Below are 15036 nucleotides of genomic sequence, written 5' to 3'. Positions count from 1 at the left end.
GAATCGGTTTCCAGTAACGTGTATGTGTCATGTCATTCTTCCTTCATTTAGTAGAGTAATACTGTATAGATTGTGGTTCAGTATCAGTAGGTTTCCCTATGGGGCAAGGTTCCCTGGTTTTAAGAATCACTTGCTACTTTTAAAATGCAGAGTCTGAAACCCCTTACCTGAAATGTTGAAGTTTGTTTGGTGGTAGGGCCAGGCATCATTGTGTTTTAACAAACATCCCGGGTGATTCTTATGACTAAACCGTTTGAAAGATACTGCTCTATGAGGATGTTGTCAGCATGAGGCAGGGGGTTTTGTCAAATCCCCATTTCTACTACTTTCTAGTTTTTGACTCTGAGATGGTTTTAGGCTTCTACAGGTACTATTTTCTGAAAGCTGATATTCTTAATATCTCAGTGGTTCTCTAAGTGTGGTCCAGAGACCGCTGCCTTCTCCTCAACCCTTTCAGGGAGTCAAAAATTTCCTTCATTTTTCTATTACATATTTGTGTCAGGCTGAATTAGCTTCCTATTAGCTTCCTGTTAGCTGAATTAGCTTTGTCAGAAGAAGGTATCAACAGATTGAATGCAGAAGCAGACGTGAGAATACAGCTGTCTTTTATTAAGTCTGACATTAAGAGATTTGCCAAAATGTAAACAATGTTACTTTTCTCACTGCTATTTTTTTTGAAAATCTGTTTTCCATAAAAATTGTTTATGTGAATGTGGGGTTTTATTACTGTTAAATATTTAAAACTTTCTCAATTTCAATTACTGATACACTGGATTTACTCAGTTTTAATTTACTAATTATTAAAACTAGATATGACCCATACAAACATAAGGTTTTTGGGATATGCAGTAATACTTAATAGTGAAAAAAGGAAAAAGGTCTTGAGATCAAATGAGTCTGAGAACTTCTAATTTATTATATTCTGGTTGAGGTTTATCTTCTGGGTAAAACTTAATGCTTATATTCATTACAGCAAATGCTGTTATGAATGTTTAAAAACTTAATCCTTAAAACTTAGACAAAATGGTAGTTTTTTATTATAGAATGTGGTGTTAATTTCTTCATCTAGCACTTTAAATGCAGATTTTTTTTTCTCATTACAAGGTAGTAAAATGTACCTATTCTTTTTCTTCATGACATCTTTTTTCTTGGTCTTACTCATGTTCTTCTGCCTATTGGCCTTCGAACCAGAAAATTTTCAGCGTTTACCCACTATTTTGAACATTATTGATCGGCCTTCATTATTTATATTAGTTTCTTTGGACTGGGTATGCTCTTTTTCCCCCTGCTCCTCTCTTTGCCCCTCCTTCCCTCCTTTGTAGGATCTCTTCTTTGCCTATTTAAATACTGATTTCTGATGTCCTGGACATTCTTTTTCAATTGCAGTCATGTACTAGCAGGATGTTGCAGCAGCTGCCATATCAGCAGGTGGGATGGCATTACTGTAGACAGGGAGAGCAGAAAAAATACTGGAGAAAAGCTTTAAATAAAAAAGCTTGACACTAAATTGCTGAAAGATAGCATATGAAAATACCTTGGTATATAACCAAGGTTGTGTTTTAAACCTGTCGAATACTGGAGGCTGAGGGCAATTACAGCTGCAGAACAAGGAAAATATTCATGTCTTAACATCAAAAAGAACTGTTGGTCACTTATTCAGCTGCATCTGTATTTATAGGTCATCTTAAGAACTATTCATTTTATGCCATGGAGTTATAGTTAATGATACACAACTGTCCTTTGGTAGAACTGTACCTCTAAGCCAATGTTTCCAGTTCCTACACTTTTCAAATGTACCACCATCTTCCTTTGTTTATTACATTTAATTATAAGCCACAAAAAATTATGATCTTCGTATGTACCTCTGATCATCTATCACATAGTAAGATTGGGATATTGGAGAAATAAAAGGTATCTCCAGAAAAAATGTTCCTATCTAAGATGGAGATATTGTTGGTTTGTTTAACAGTGCTGTCTTGAAAGCCATTGGTTTTCGGAGCATGACCTGAGCTTAGTCCCTGACAGAGTTTGTTTTTTTTTCTCTCTGTAAGTTATTTACTCCTGCACTCAAACTTCTGACACTAATGTCTACATATTCTTTTTTAATTTAAAAGAAAAATTATTCATGGAACTTTCTGGCTAGCAGGAAACAGTAGTCTTCTAGGAGAAAGAAACATCTATAGAGATAAAGTTACAGAGCCTATCATGAGTTAAGGGAAAAAGTTATTTCAGATTGTAGGAAACAGACAAGAAGTGTAATTGTTTTTTTCACATTTTACTTTTTAAATTATAATGCCTTTTAGTTTCTTCTCTGCTGTTTCTGCTCCTTTCGTTTTGTTTGTAGCAGAATGGTTGGGATATTTGCTGCATGAAAATTTAAAGTTAATGCTAAATTTTTAGCAAACATGTTGAAATTATTCCTTTTCCTTAATACTAGAAACAAATTTTCTTTTCCTTTGTTTTCTTTTTCTTTTTTTTGAGATGGAGTCTCACCCTTTTGCCCAGGCTGGAGTGCAGTGGCATGATCTCGGCTCACTGCAACCTCTGCCTCCCGGATTTAAGCAATTCTCTGCCTCAGCCTCCCAAGTAGCTGGGATAACAGGTGCATGCCACCACGCCCAGCTAATTTTTGTATTTTTAATAGAGACGGGGGTTTCACCATGTTGGCCAGGCTGGTCTTGAACTCCTGACTCATGATCCACCTGCCTCGGCCTCCCAAAGTGCTGGGATTACAGGCGTGAGCCACCACGCCCAGCCTAGAAACAAATTTTCTTAATGAAGACCTTTAAGGTGATGCTTTTTCAGCCTTATTGATTGGGTAAGATTATACTGGGAAACCTAGGAAGCCCAGCACTTTCATATATTGTATTTCATCCATTTGAAATAAATATTACATATATTTGTAAAGTTATGTCATCTTGATGGTGGTTTTCTTTTGTTTGCTAGGTATGCTTGAGAAATAATCCTCTTTATCATGCTGGAGCAGTTGCATTTTCAATTAGTGCTGGGATTCCTAAAGTTGGTGTCTTAATGGAGTCAGTTTGGAATATGAATGACAGCTGTAGATTTCAACTTAGATCTCCTGAAAGCTTGAAAAACATGGAAAAAGCTAGCAAAACTACTGAAGCTAAGTAAGTACTATACCTTAACGAATCATGCTTTTATACCAGTTCCTTGTTTGCTCTGCTCTGCATATGAATGGGAATAATCAAGGAAGACTTACAGGTGTGTAGTGAAGTTGTAAACTCCTAACATGATAGGGTCTTGTTAAGGTTCCCAGGAAATTTGAAAGGAATTGCTAAATTTTACTGTTTGTAACTTGGCTAATATTTATATATTAACAGTTGATTTTGATGGCCAGATGACAGTGTAGTGTTCTCTTTTGATGCCCTTGTTTTGTTATTAGATTGTGTCCTTTGCAGGTCTTTTGTGGCAGTAATAATATGTTTAAGCCTTACTATTAAGCCGACATGCTCTCTCCTTGTGTAATCATCTTAATTTCTACCTAACTTCCTGCCCTACATCTTGATTATTGAAAGGTTTTTACAGGTTAATGTACTCAAGAGGGAAATATCTGTAAAGAATTTGTGAACGTTTTTTGGGTTGAAGGTATTTGTGAATAGAAACACCACTGAATTTTGTATAGCCCCACCTTCTGGGGCTGACTTACTGTTTGGAGCGTGGTACAGAGATCTTAACACCTATGCTTTTAGAAACATCTACTTATCTTTAAAAATAATCATTTCTACTGTAATTTGGTTGTTTGGTACATGAACTTTAAAACTTTAGTAAAATTGTTAAATAACATTTTTTCTTAATCTTATAAAAATAGGTGACCAGTATAGATATGTGGGAGAGTAGTAATATCACATTCTAGAAATAACATTTAACACATCAATGTATTTTCTTTTTTTCTAAATGTTTTCAGGCATTGAAAAATAATAGGGATTTTACTGTACATACAGATTTTTAAGGTTCCAAAATTTTTTAGTTTACTTCCCATTTATACTCAGATGTTATGATTATAAATTTACTAACTTTACTGCTGTCATTCCTCTCAATGTTAAAAGTGCAAACTTAAATGTAGAAACAGTGATTACTGTTAAGTTAAATGTAATTTTTAACAAACCAAAGCTATTGCACTTTATACCTAATTAAGGTTTTGCTTTTAGTTTTCGTGTTCTTTCTCTGTCTTGGTTTTTTAAAAAAGATTTATAGACTTTTCTTCCAATTACATTGGATTTTGCACTAAAAATAAAAGTAATAAAACATTTTCATTGTCTTATGAACTTTGTAAAGAACATTTGAAATAATTTTGATGTGTACAAATACAAACAAGATTAGAATAGAATATGCTATTTAAAGCCTGTAACTTAATGAATTTTTTCAAGATCTTCCTTGAAATCAGCCATTTCAAATATTAGCAAAAGAGCTAAGTGAAATTAAATGTTAAGAACATAGTCTTTTTCATGTCAGTAGTACCCTCGTTTGCCAGTCATCGAAATGCATTCACTTTAAAGGTATGCTAGTGATTAGTCAGTATTGGCTTCCCCCCACCATCACAGCATTTGTGGAGCAGCCAGGAGTATTCGCTGTGTGCTTATTGAGGTCACTCATGTTAAGATCCCGGTGAAAATAATACCGGTTTTCTTTTAGATTATTTCTAAACTCAGGTGAAATTTCTGATGAGAGTAATAGGAGACAAGAGGATTAAGATGATGGTCCAGTTTATAATAGGTATATAAATAACAAATTTGTGAATAATCAGTGACTTTTCTGATTAAAGACTGATTTCTGCCCTTTAATGTATAAAAATATTTATGTTTGCACCATCTGTAGAATGCTGTTTAGTTGCTGTAGTTATTTTCTTAAACAGAGTATTAAGTAACTCATTAAAGAGGGCTAGTTTTTAAATCCTGTCACCAGATGGTTTAAGAATAAATTTTTATAAACCATTGTGAGTAGAGTTTCTTCTTGGAACTCTAAGAAATTAATGGTCTAATGGGCTTATTACTTACTTGCCTTTACCTTTTTTTTTTTCAGTTAAATTGCCATATCCAAATCTTAGCACTGTTGCAGTGTGAAACTTGTTTGCTCAAGAGGCTTTGATAAAGCTGTGTTGATAAATTAAGTGTAAATTTCGTTGTTATTTCTAGATAAAGTTTATCTGAATCATTGTCTCAAGTTGTTGATAGCTTTTATATTTTTCCTTCCCATATTAAACCACTATTTGAAAGCACGCATTGTATACCTTTTATTCTTGAGTCTTAAAAATATACAATAAAAAAATTAATATACACAGTTTAATAAAAATGTTTTTAATATTCATTCTCTTATAAGAAAATACTTGTCTTTAAAAAAATACTAGTTTCCATTATTTCATTTATCTAATTATAAGGAGAATCTTATTTCTTATCTTAGGCCTGAAAGTAAGCAGGAGCCAGTGAAAACAGAAATGGGTCCTCCACCATCTCCAGCATCCACGTGTAGTGATGCTTCCTCAATTGCCAGCAGTGCATCAATGCCATACAGTAAGTTTTATTTGTTGTATGCATTTGTCAAAATAGGTCTCATGCAGACAGCTGTGTTTAGTTTGTTTCTGATTTAAGGCAACTCATATCATTTTTTACATCTTTTTATATAATTTATATCTCTATTACTTTTTTTTTTTTGCATAGCTTTCTTTGAATAGAAAGATGATATTTACAGTGTTGACTATTTCTGTTGTTTTTCAGAATTAGAGTTTTAAAAAGATATGTGAAATTCATTATAGTAATAGAAGGAAATAATTGCCACTAGCTAGTCTATCTACTCACTTTTGTCGAGACTCTTATTATTGTAAATTGGTTATGTCTTGGTCACAACTTTTGCTCCAAATTTGTAAATTTATAAACCTAGACTTACTACCACACCATGGATAGAATTTTTTCAAAAATTACTTAAAATAAATTTTATGGTGTTAATTGCTTTGCAATTTTAGGAAATTAAAAGTTAGACTTTAATAGTTATGTGATAGTTTTCTTAAAACTATCCGGCAGATCTTCCTTTTTAAACTTTGGTTAGATAACCCTAGTTTTGGGAGTACAAAATACATTTTAGTCTATTTCTTTGTACTTGTTTATGCTGGTGTTAATACAATTAAACATTAATGGTTACAGTTGTTCTTCACTGTGAATTTATTTAAAGTACAGATTGATCAGAAAACTCCCAATTCATAAAGCAGCAGTAGCTTAGGAAATTGTTGAGAAACTTCACTTATGTATCCCTTTAAAGATAGTCTTTCTTATAAATTTAGATGAAATCTATAAAGTCTCTTTTACATTTTCTTTTTGGTACTTACCATTTTGTTGTTGTCTAAGAACGACGACGGTCAACCCCTGCACCAAAAGAAGAGGAAAAGGTGAATGAAGAGCAGTGGTCTCTTCGGGAAGTGGTTTTTGTGGAAGATGTCAAGAATGTTCCTGTTGGCAAGGTTTGTTCAAAATATCTAAAACTTAATTACTAACAGAATTATAATGATATTGGTTATCCAGGGATTTGTGGTTGATATCTGACTCCTTTCTTCAGGGCTGTTTTATTTATCATCTTCAGTGGTATCTTTAGTTGCACCCCTGTGTCTGATGCAGATCTGTCTTCTCAGTCCCTGGCAGATGAAGAGATTATGCCTCTCCTTGAGCATTTGTGATGATATGTTGCTTTTTAAAAAAAACTATTATTTGGGAATAGTTTTAGTTTTGTAGAAAAGTTGTATAGAGATATATTACTTTTTGGTACAGCCCATTTGTTGGATCTCGTAGACAGTTCTAATTGAGATCATCTTCCATGACATTTAAAATTCTTTCAGAGTACTGAAAAATCTTACTACAAGTCACCTTCCACTTTTTCTCCTCTCTTCTGTTTTGCCTTCTAAGAAACTGTCAGTTTGAATGCCATTAATTTCACTCTTCTACTGATGCATATTTAAAATGCACTTGCAGTTGTAGAATGTCTGTAAAGTAAAGGTTTTCATGATTACTCAGTAGTTTCTGAAACATGATAGTCTTTCATTTATACTTAAAGGAAAGAGCAGATATACCAGTTTCTGCAGCTCACAAAGGTCTTTCTCATATACCGTTTCATTTGATTCCAAAATAGACCTGTAGTTTCATGCGTAGGTGTTTTCTTCTAAGAATAAGATACTGGCTTAAAATAAAAAGCATCAAGTAGCAGAAGTGGGACCCAAATTTGTCCTGGTTTCAAATTCTGTGCTTGTCTTTCTGTGCATTGCTGACCCTATCCCTGTGTTGACTGTATTGTACCACTAGCTGTATATGTGGCTATTTAAATTTGTTGAAATCAAATAACTTTAAAAAGTCAGTGCCTTAGTCACATTAGCTTCATTTCAAGTGGTCAGTAGCCACTTACGGCTAATGGCTGCCATATTGGACACTGCCAATATAGAACGTTGCCATTTTCAAGAAAGTTCTGAGACCGAAAGCTGCTTTAATGTAATTAAGAGAGGAGTTGGGAGGATTTCATGGGCTGTATACTTAAGTTTTTCAGTTGATTGCTGAAAACATTCACTGACTGTAATCACTGGCTGTGTGGGTCAGTTTTCTTTAGCAAATGAGCCTTGAATATAGATGTCAATAGCAAACCTCAGAGTCTATCTAGGTTAATTTTATAACTTGGTGATCATTGAAGAAACATACAAAGAATTGGATTCCTTTAATATTAAATTAGTTCAGTGAATAGAATTTGTATGTTGATTTTATATAAGCTATTGTTAATGTTTATTGAATTTGCCCATACTTCCAGGTGCTAAAAGTGGATGGTGCCTATGTTGCTGTAAAATTTCCAGGAACCTCCAGTAATACAAACTGTCAGAACAGCTCTGGTCCAGATGCTGACCCTTCTTCTCTCCTGCAGGATTGTAGGTTACTTAGAATTGATGAATTGCAGGTAAGTGTAAAGAAGTCATTCAGCAAGTGAATATTGGAACTGACTCCTTGAGTTTATTATGGAGTTTCAAAGCAAAATTCCTTTTGTGTCATGCAGGTTGTCAAAACTGGTGGAACACCGAAGGTTCCCGACTGTTTCCAAAGGACTCCTAAAAAGCTTTGTATACCTGAAAAAACAGAAATATTAGCAGTGAATGTAGATTCCAAAGGTAAATTTTGAAACTTCTTCAGCTGGCATATCCTATATTCCATTAATACTTGTTCAGGAAATGGGAATATGATAAAATAATTCAGGACATTGGCATTTTTTTGTTCCCTATCTGTAACATTATGGAATGGCATATATCTGTTTGAATTGACTTACAAGTGTGGCCAGAGAAGTTAAAATATTGTAGATGTTTATTAGAGATAAGATGTAAAACAATTTTTCTTCTCATTTATGTACTTCTGAAGGTGTTCATGCTGTTCTGAAGACTGGAAATTGGGTACGATACTGTATCTTTGATCTTGCTACAGGAAAAGCAGAACAGGAAAATAATTTTCCTACAAGCAGCATTGCTTTCCTTGGTCAGAATGAGAGGAATGTAGCCATTTTCACTGCTGGACAGGTAGAGGCTCATTTTTGCTTTTGAAAAGTGATAGGACAACAATGGCATTTTTGTGAATTTAGGGGGTCTGGCTCTGGTTAGCTTGTTAATAAATTATTCAAAAACTTAGAATATTTAGCACATTTGAATACTAGGTTTCTTATTACTAAAATCTAATTTGGAAACAAATATGCCTGTCATAAAAATCAGATACATTTTTTGATTAGGAGTCAAACTTTACCGTTTTCCCATTATTATAGGAATCTCCCATTATTCTTCGAGATGGAAATGGTACTATCTACCCAATGGCCAAAGATTGCATGGGAGGAATAAGGGATCCTGATTGGCTGGATCTTCCACCTATTAGTAGTCTTGGAATGGGTGTGCATTCTTTAATAAATCTTCCTGCCAATTCAACAATCAAAAAGAAAGCTGCTGTTATCATCATGGCTGTAGAGGTAATTTGAGTATTGAAACTACTGGGCATTTTAATTCACAAAACACCACTAAATAGTCTTGAATAGGTCTTGCAACAATCTTAAATAGATCATTCATTGCCCCTTTCTTCCCTAAAAGAGCTAATAGTCTATTAAAACAACATAGACAAGTACATCAGTGATTATCGTGTAATTTAAGTGTTTGAGCAAGGCGTGCACAATGTTGTAGGAGCACAAAGGGGAGAGATATAAATCATACTGTGACTGTACCAAAGACTTCTTTAAGAAGCGATACCTGGACAGATCAGATAGGCATCCCTTAGACACAGGGATGGAGTTGGGAGGTATTATTCCAGGCACCAAGAGCAACCTTTGTGAATCTTATTAATAAGTTGGGAGAAAGTACTTTTTTTTGATATGACCAGAATTCTGGTAGGGATCCTGTGGGTCAGTGAGTAGCAACTGAAAAGGCTGGAGAGAGGCACTAGGGTGTTAGTGTGCTCACCTAACGTTACCTAAACTTTAGCCTGAAAGCGAGGAGGAGGAGGAGGATTATAAGCCAGTGAATGACATGCTTTTGATTTTTTAAAAAAGATCAGCAGTGGCTAGTGGGTGTTTAGAGAGCAGTTGATATCAGAAGTTTAGCGATCAGATAAAAAGGTTAATGTAGGCTGGGCGTGGTGGCTCACGCCTGTAATCCCAGTACTTTGGGAGGCAGAGAGGGGTGGATCACTTGAGGTCAGGAGTTTGAAGCCAGCCTGGCCAACATGGTGAAACCCTGTCTCTACTGAAAATACAAAAATTAGCCCAGCATGGTGGCGCACACCTGTAATCCCAGCTACTCAGGAGGCTGAGGCACAAGAATCACTTGAACCCCAGAGGCGGAGGTTGCAGTGAGCCAAGATCGCGCCACTGAACTCCAGCCCGGGCAACAGAGCATGACTCCATCTCAAAACAAACAAACAAACAAAAACATTAAAAAAAAGAAAAAAAAAGTTAGGCAATAATCCAGGTTAGAAACAAAGTAAATGTCAACTTTGGAAATGAGGAAGGAGGGGCTGGATTTAAGAGATCTTAAGAAACTAGAACCTATAAAGCTTGGTAACTGGATGTTAGCAGTGAATGAAAGAATTAATAAAGCTTCTGATTTGGGCATGGTTGATGGTAGAGAGGAAATATAGGAGGGGGGAACAAATGGGATAAGGGAAAAGGATGAATTTAGTTTTAAACGTGTTGTGGTTTGTCGTAATTGAGTATTTGTTAGATGTGGAGACAGTGCGTTAGAAGCTATTGGAGCAATTTCAGCCGAGGTTGACCTGATATCGCTGAACATTTTAAAAGGATCCCTTATGACGTGCTAAGAGTACTAGGGTGAAAGTGAGTAAGTAGGAGTGCCAATTAGGATATAATAATAATCCAGGTGGGAGATGATAGTGACTTAGCCCAGGGGGTGGAGTTAGGAGTGAAACGTGACTAGATTCTAGATACGTAGTCATGTGTTGCTTAATGACAGGGATACATTCTGAGAAATACATTGTTAGGAGATTCATTGTTGTACAAACATCACATAGTGCACTTACATGAACTTAGATGGTATAGCCTATTGCTTCTAGGGTATAAACCTATATAGTGTATTTCTGTACTGGATACTGTGGGCATTTATAACACAGTGATAAGTATTTGTTTACATAAACATAGGAAAGGTACAGTAAAAATACGGTCTAAAGGATAAAAAAAGGTGCATCTGATAGGGCATTTAGCACAAATGAAGCTTAGAAGATTGAAAGTTGCTCTGGGTAAGTCAGTGAGTGAGTGGTAAGTGAATGTGAGGGCTTACGTTATTACTGTACACTGCTGTAGACTTTATAAACACTGTACACTTAGGCTACACTAAATTTTTTTTAACCTTTTGATTTGTTTGTAATAATAATACGCTTAAAACACATTGTACACAGTCGGGCACGGTGGATCATACCTGTAGTCCCAGCATTTTGGGAGGCCAAAGTGGGTGGATCACTTGAGGCCAGGAGTTTGAGGCCAACCTGGGCAACATAGTGAAACCCCGTCTCTATAAAAAATACAAAAATTAGCCAGGTGTGGTTGTGCCTGTAATCCCAGCTACTTAAGAGGCTCAGGCACGAGAATCGCTTGAACCTTCTTTTTCTTTCTTTTTTTTTTTTTTTTTAAACTTTTATTTTAGGCTTGGGAGTACATGTGAGGTTTTACTGCAAGGTAAACTCATGTACAGGGTTTTTTGTACAGATTGTTTCATCACCGAGGTATTAAGCACTTTTTCTATTTTTAAAATTTTATATTGCCTTTCTAAAAAATGTACAATTTACAGTGCCTTCTGTAATACCTCCTGAAGGACCTGCCTTAGGCTGTTTTAGTTAACTTTAAAAAAAAATAGATAGAAGAAGTACATTCTAAAGTAACCAAAGAAAGTATAGTAAATACTTTAGAAATCAGTGACCTAGTTTATCATTATCAAATATACTGTACATAAGTATGTACTGTACTTTTATATGATTGGCAGTACAGTAGGTTTGTTTATGCCAGCATTGCCACAAACGGTATGATTTAACAACAGCTGTGATGTCACTAGGCAATCGGAACTTTTCAGCTCCATTATAATCTTGTAGTACCACAGTCATATATGTGGTCCATCATTGACCGTAATGTTTTTATGAAGCACATGACTGTACTGGGTATCTTTTTAAGGTAGAACTAATGGATTTGCTAGTGGCTAAATGTAGGGTATCAAATAGACGAAGCAAGAGGGTTAATGGTTTTGGAAGAATGAGGTTGTCATTTACTGAGTTGAAGACTGTAGAAGTGAAGAAGATTCAAGAGTTTGGTTTTAGACATGTGAAGTTTAAGATGTCTCTTCCAATAGAGGAAGTGAATGTGAAGACATTTTAATAGATGTCTCTTCCGATAGAAGAAGTGAAGGTGAAGGTTCAGGAATTTGGTTTTAGACAGGTGAAATTTAACTTGTCTATTAGAAGATTATCTGACAGATTCCTGAACCAAGAGGAGATGGTAAGTAGAAAGTTAGATGTGTAAGTCTGACTAAGAGAGAAAGGCTCAAGCTGGAGAAATTTACTTGGGAGTTGTTTATTTAGAGGAATTATATTGAACAAGATCATGGAGGTTGTGAGGAGAAAAGGTCCAAGGACTGAGTCCTGAGAATAGTCTCAACATTTAAATGTCAGGGTGATAAAGAGGAACCAGCATAGGAGATCGAGAAGGAACATCCACAGCGTTGGAGGAAAGCTAGAATGAGTTGTGTCCTGGAAGTCAAATGAAGAACACGTGTCAAGCAGGATGCTGGGACCAACTGTGTCAAGTGATGCAGTAGGTCAGTGAAGTGAATACTGAATGTTGACTGTTGGATTTAGCTCCATCTAGGTCGTTATTGATAGTGGGGATGAAAGCTTTAGAGTGAACTTAGGAGAAAATGAGAGGTGAGGAACTGAAGATAAATACAACTTTTTTGAGCAGTTTTTCTATAAAGGATGGAAATGGAGTTTAATATGGGAGCATATTCACCCTCCATTAGGTTGGAGGTGAGAAGTACTTTTTAGAACTGCATCTAAAATAGACTGAATCCACGTGCTTATGAGCACTATCTGTAAGCTTTTATTTAGACACCCAGACTCATTCTTAGCTTAGCTTTGCTTGTAACCTACTGTACTAGTGGTTTCAAACTAAAGGAGGTTATGATACAGAGGTAGCTGTGGTCTGAACTTGATGTCTAGAAATAGCCTTCTTATCATTTTAGAATTCTTGATGGGTTACCAATATTGAAAAACCACAGGAGTTATATTTAAAATCCAGATTTTAATTTTAGAAGATCTGGTGAAATTGGGCCTCGTAATCTACATCCCAAAAACATTAGACTGGTCTTTACAATTCATTGCAGTTCTCACTACTTAGAGTTTGTTGCTCCAAGTGATAGTGATGCCATTTAGTATACAGCTTCTGTTATCTCTTACACACAGCCTCCTTCATTCATTTATATTACTTCAAGTGTAGGCATTTGACTCTGTGACCTCTTCACTTTGTCAGCATCTGACAGGTAGAGTCATCATCCCGCAGGTAGGGATAAAGTGTGTTGTGATTAGTCTTTATATCTTAGTGACTAGGGCCTACCACACAGTAGACCCACAAGAAATTTTTTATCGAACTCACTCTGCCTTTTGTTATAAGAGTAATTGACAGATGTAACATACAATGATGCAGAGTAAACTTTTCTGCTTGTAACACAACTAAGTAGTATTGATACTCTCAGTGTGACAGCCCATCTACTATAGTCTGGCAGGTTGGAGGTAAGAGTTTCCTGTAGAGTAGTAGCTGCTTCTCACTAAATAATTGGCTATTACTTGAAACTAGTGTATATGACAGCAGTGTACAACAAAATATCTTGATTTTTGTTGCCCTTTGAAAGTACGCTGTTCTTTGTTCTTCAGGGAGACTTTGACATTTTCTCTCAACATATTTTGTATAAATTTCCCTATGTTTTGGAAAGTTTAGTATTAAGCTCCTCATGAACTGGAGCTTGCTGTTGATGAGGTGACTTCAGAGCCGTAGTTAGTTCCACAATCAAAGTGGCCTGTCTCACGTGTAATTGATAGTGAAAATAGTTGTGTAGGTGTGTTTTCTTGTGTGGACATCTATTCTCCACCCGCTCTCAAGTTGGGGATAGGGGAGAGCTTATTTTGACAGTTTTCCAGAAGGTGGCAAGTTGTTCAAATGCAGTTTTCTTTTTTCCTTTATACTCCCACATGCTCTTTTCCCACCTGCTTTTTTCTAGTTATAGTTAAAATGAACAACTTTGTTTTATAAAACTAAAGTTTTATATTCGGTTCATTAAATATTCTACAACTACAGTTTTCCATTCTGAAAGAATGAACTTCTTGGTATGTTCATGCTATTTCTCAGAAAGCTAATGATACGTTCTATAAATACTTATCAGTACCACCATGTCTTTGTTAATTAAATTACACCTGTCATGATTCCTGCAGAATTGAAGGTATTGGTTTTCATATAACCTTTAATAGCATAAGAGGGCTGGGTGTGGGTTGCTCATGCCCAGCACTTTGGGAGGCTGAGGTGGGGGCATCACTTGAGCCCAGGAGTTTGAGACCAGCCTGGGCAACATGGCAAGACTCTGCCTCTACAAAAAATCAGCCTGCTGTGGTGGTGCATGCCAGCTACATGGGAGGCTGAGGCGGGAGGATTACTTGAGCCCAGGAGGTTGATGCTGTAGTGAGCTGTGTTCACATCACTGCACTGCAGCCTAGATGACAGAATGAGACGCTGTCTGACACACACACAAAAGCCTGGAATAAAATTTATATCCTTTGCTTAATTGGCTATCGTTATTAATAGGGTTCTAATTAGATAGATAACATGAAGTAAAAACCAAGGATTGGCAGACTATGGCCCAAAGGCCAAATCCAGCCACTCCTATTCATTTATGCATTGTATGTGGCTGCTTTCCCGTTTCAGTTGCAGAGCTTAGTTGAGAAAGCTAAAAATATTTACTTGTCCTTAACAGAAAGTTTACCCTCCCTTCTCTATTCCTGTCGATTGTATGTTCTGCTTAAAATGTACCCTTAGGTTCTGTTTCTTTTGGTAGGCCACCTGAAATTGTCTCTACTTATTTGCAAATCTGATTATATATTACTGTGTTGGCCGTGAGAAATTTTTAATATATGTAATGTGCTACTCAAATTCATTGAGGTTTTTTTCCCCTGATTTGTCTGAGCACAGAAACAAACCTTAATGCAACACATTCTGCGCTGTGACTATGAGGCCTGTCGACAATATCTAATGAATCTTGAGCAAGCGGTTGTTTTAGAGCAGAATCTACAGATGCTACAGACATTCATCAGCCACAGATGTGATGGAAATCGAAATATTTTGCATGCTTGTGTATCAGTTTGCTTTCCAACCAGCAATAAAGAAACTAAAGAAGAAGAGGGTGAGATTAAGAACTATAGCAAGGTCTTTAAAGGGAGTTTTTAGGCAATTTTGAAAATGTAACAGTTGTTAAAGAAAAATAAT

General features: G+C 35.9%; 1 protein-coding gene across 7 annotated transcripts in view; it reads left to right on the top strand.

Annotated features, from left to right (window-relative positions):
- Positions 1-15036, top strand: part of UBR5 (ubiquitin protein ligase E3 component n-recognin 5) — a 149699-nt gene that overhangs the window by 83501 nt on the left and 51162 nt on the right. For all 7 annotated transcript variants that reach the window (XM_055286944.2, XM_055286943.2, XM_055286942.2 and 4 more), the window contains exons 14-21: positions 2947-3131; positions 5422-5531; positions 6360-6472; positions 7798-7941; positions 8038-8149; positions 8394-8548; positions 8788-8985; positions 14743-14953. In XM_055286944.2, coding sequence (XP_055142919.1) covers positions 2947-3131; positions 5422-5531; positions 6360-6472; positions 7798-7941; positions 8038-8149; positions 8394-8548; positions 8788-8985; positions 14743-14953 — 1228 coding nt within the window. The remainder of the gene's footprint in view (positions 1-2946; positions 3132-5421; positions 5532-6359; positions 6473-7797; positions 7942-8037; positions 8150-8393; positions 8549-8787; positions 8986-14742; positions 14954-15036) is intronic.

This window comes from Symphalangus syndactylus, chromosome 7 (assembly GCF_028878055.3).
Source record: "Symphalangus syndactylus isolate Jambi chromosome 7, NHGRI_mSymSyn1-v2.1_pri, whole genome shotgun sequence".
Classification (NCBI taxonomy): Eukaryota; Metazoa; Chordata; class Mammalia; order Primates; family Hylobatidae; genus Symphalangus; species Symphalangus syndactylus.
The sequence above is the reverse complement of the archived record's forward strand: the minus strand, read 5'-3'. Positions and strand labels throughout refer to the sequence as shown.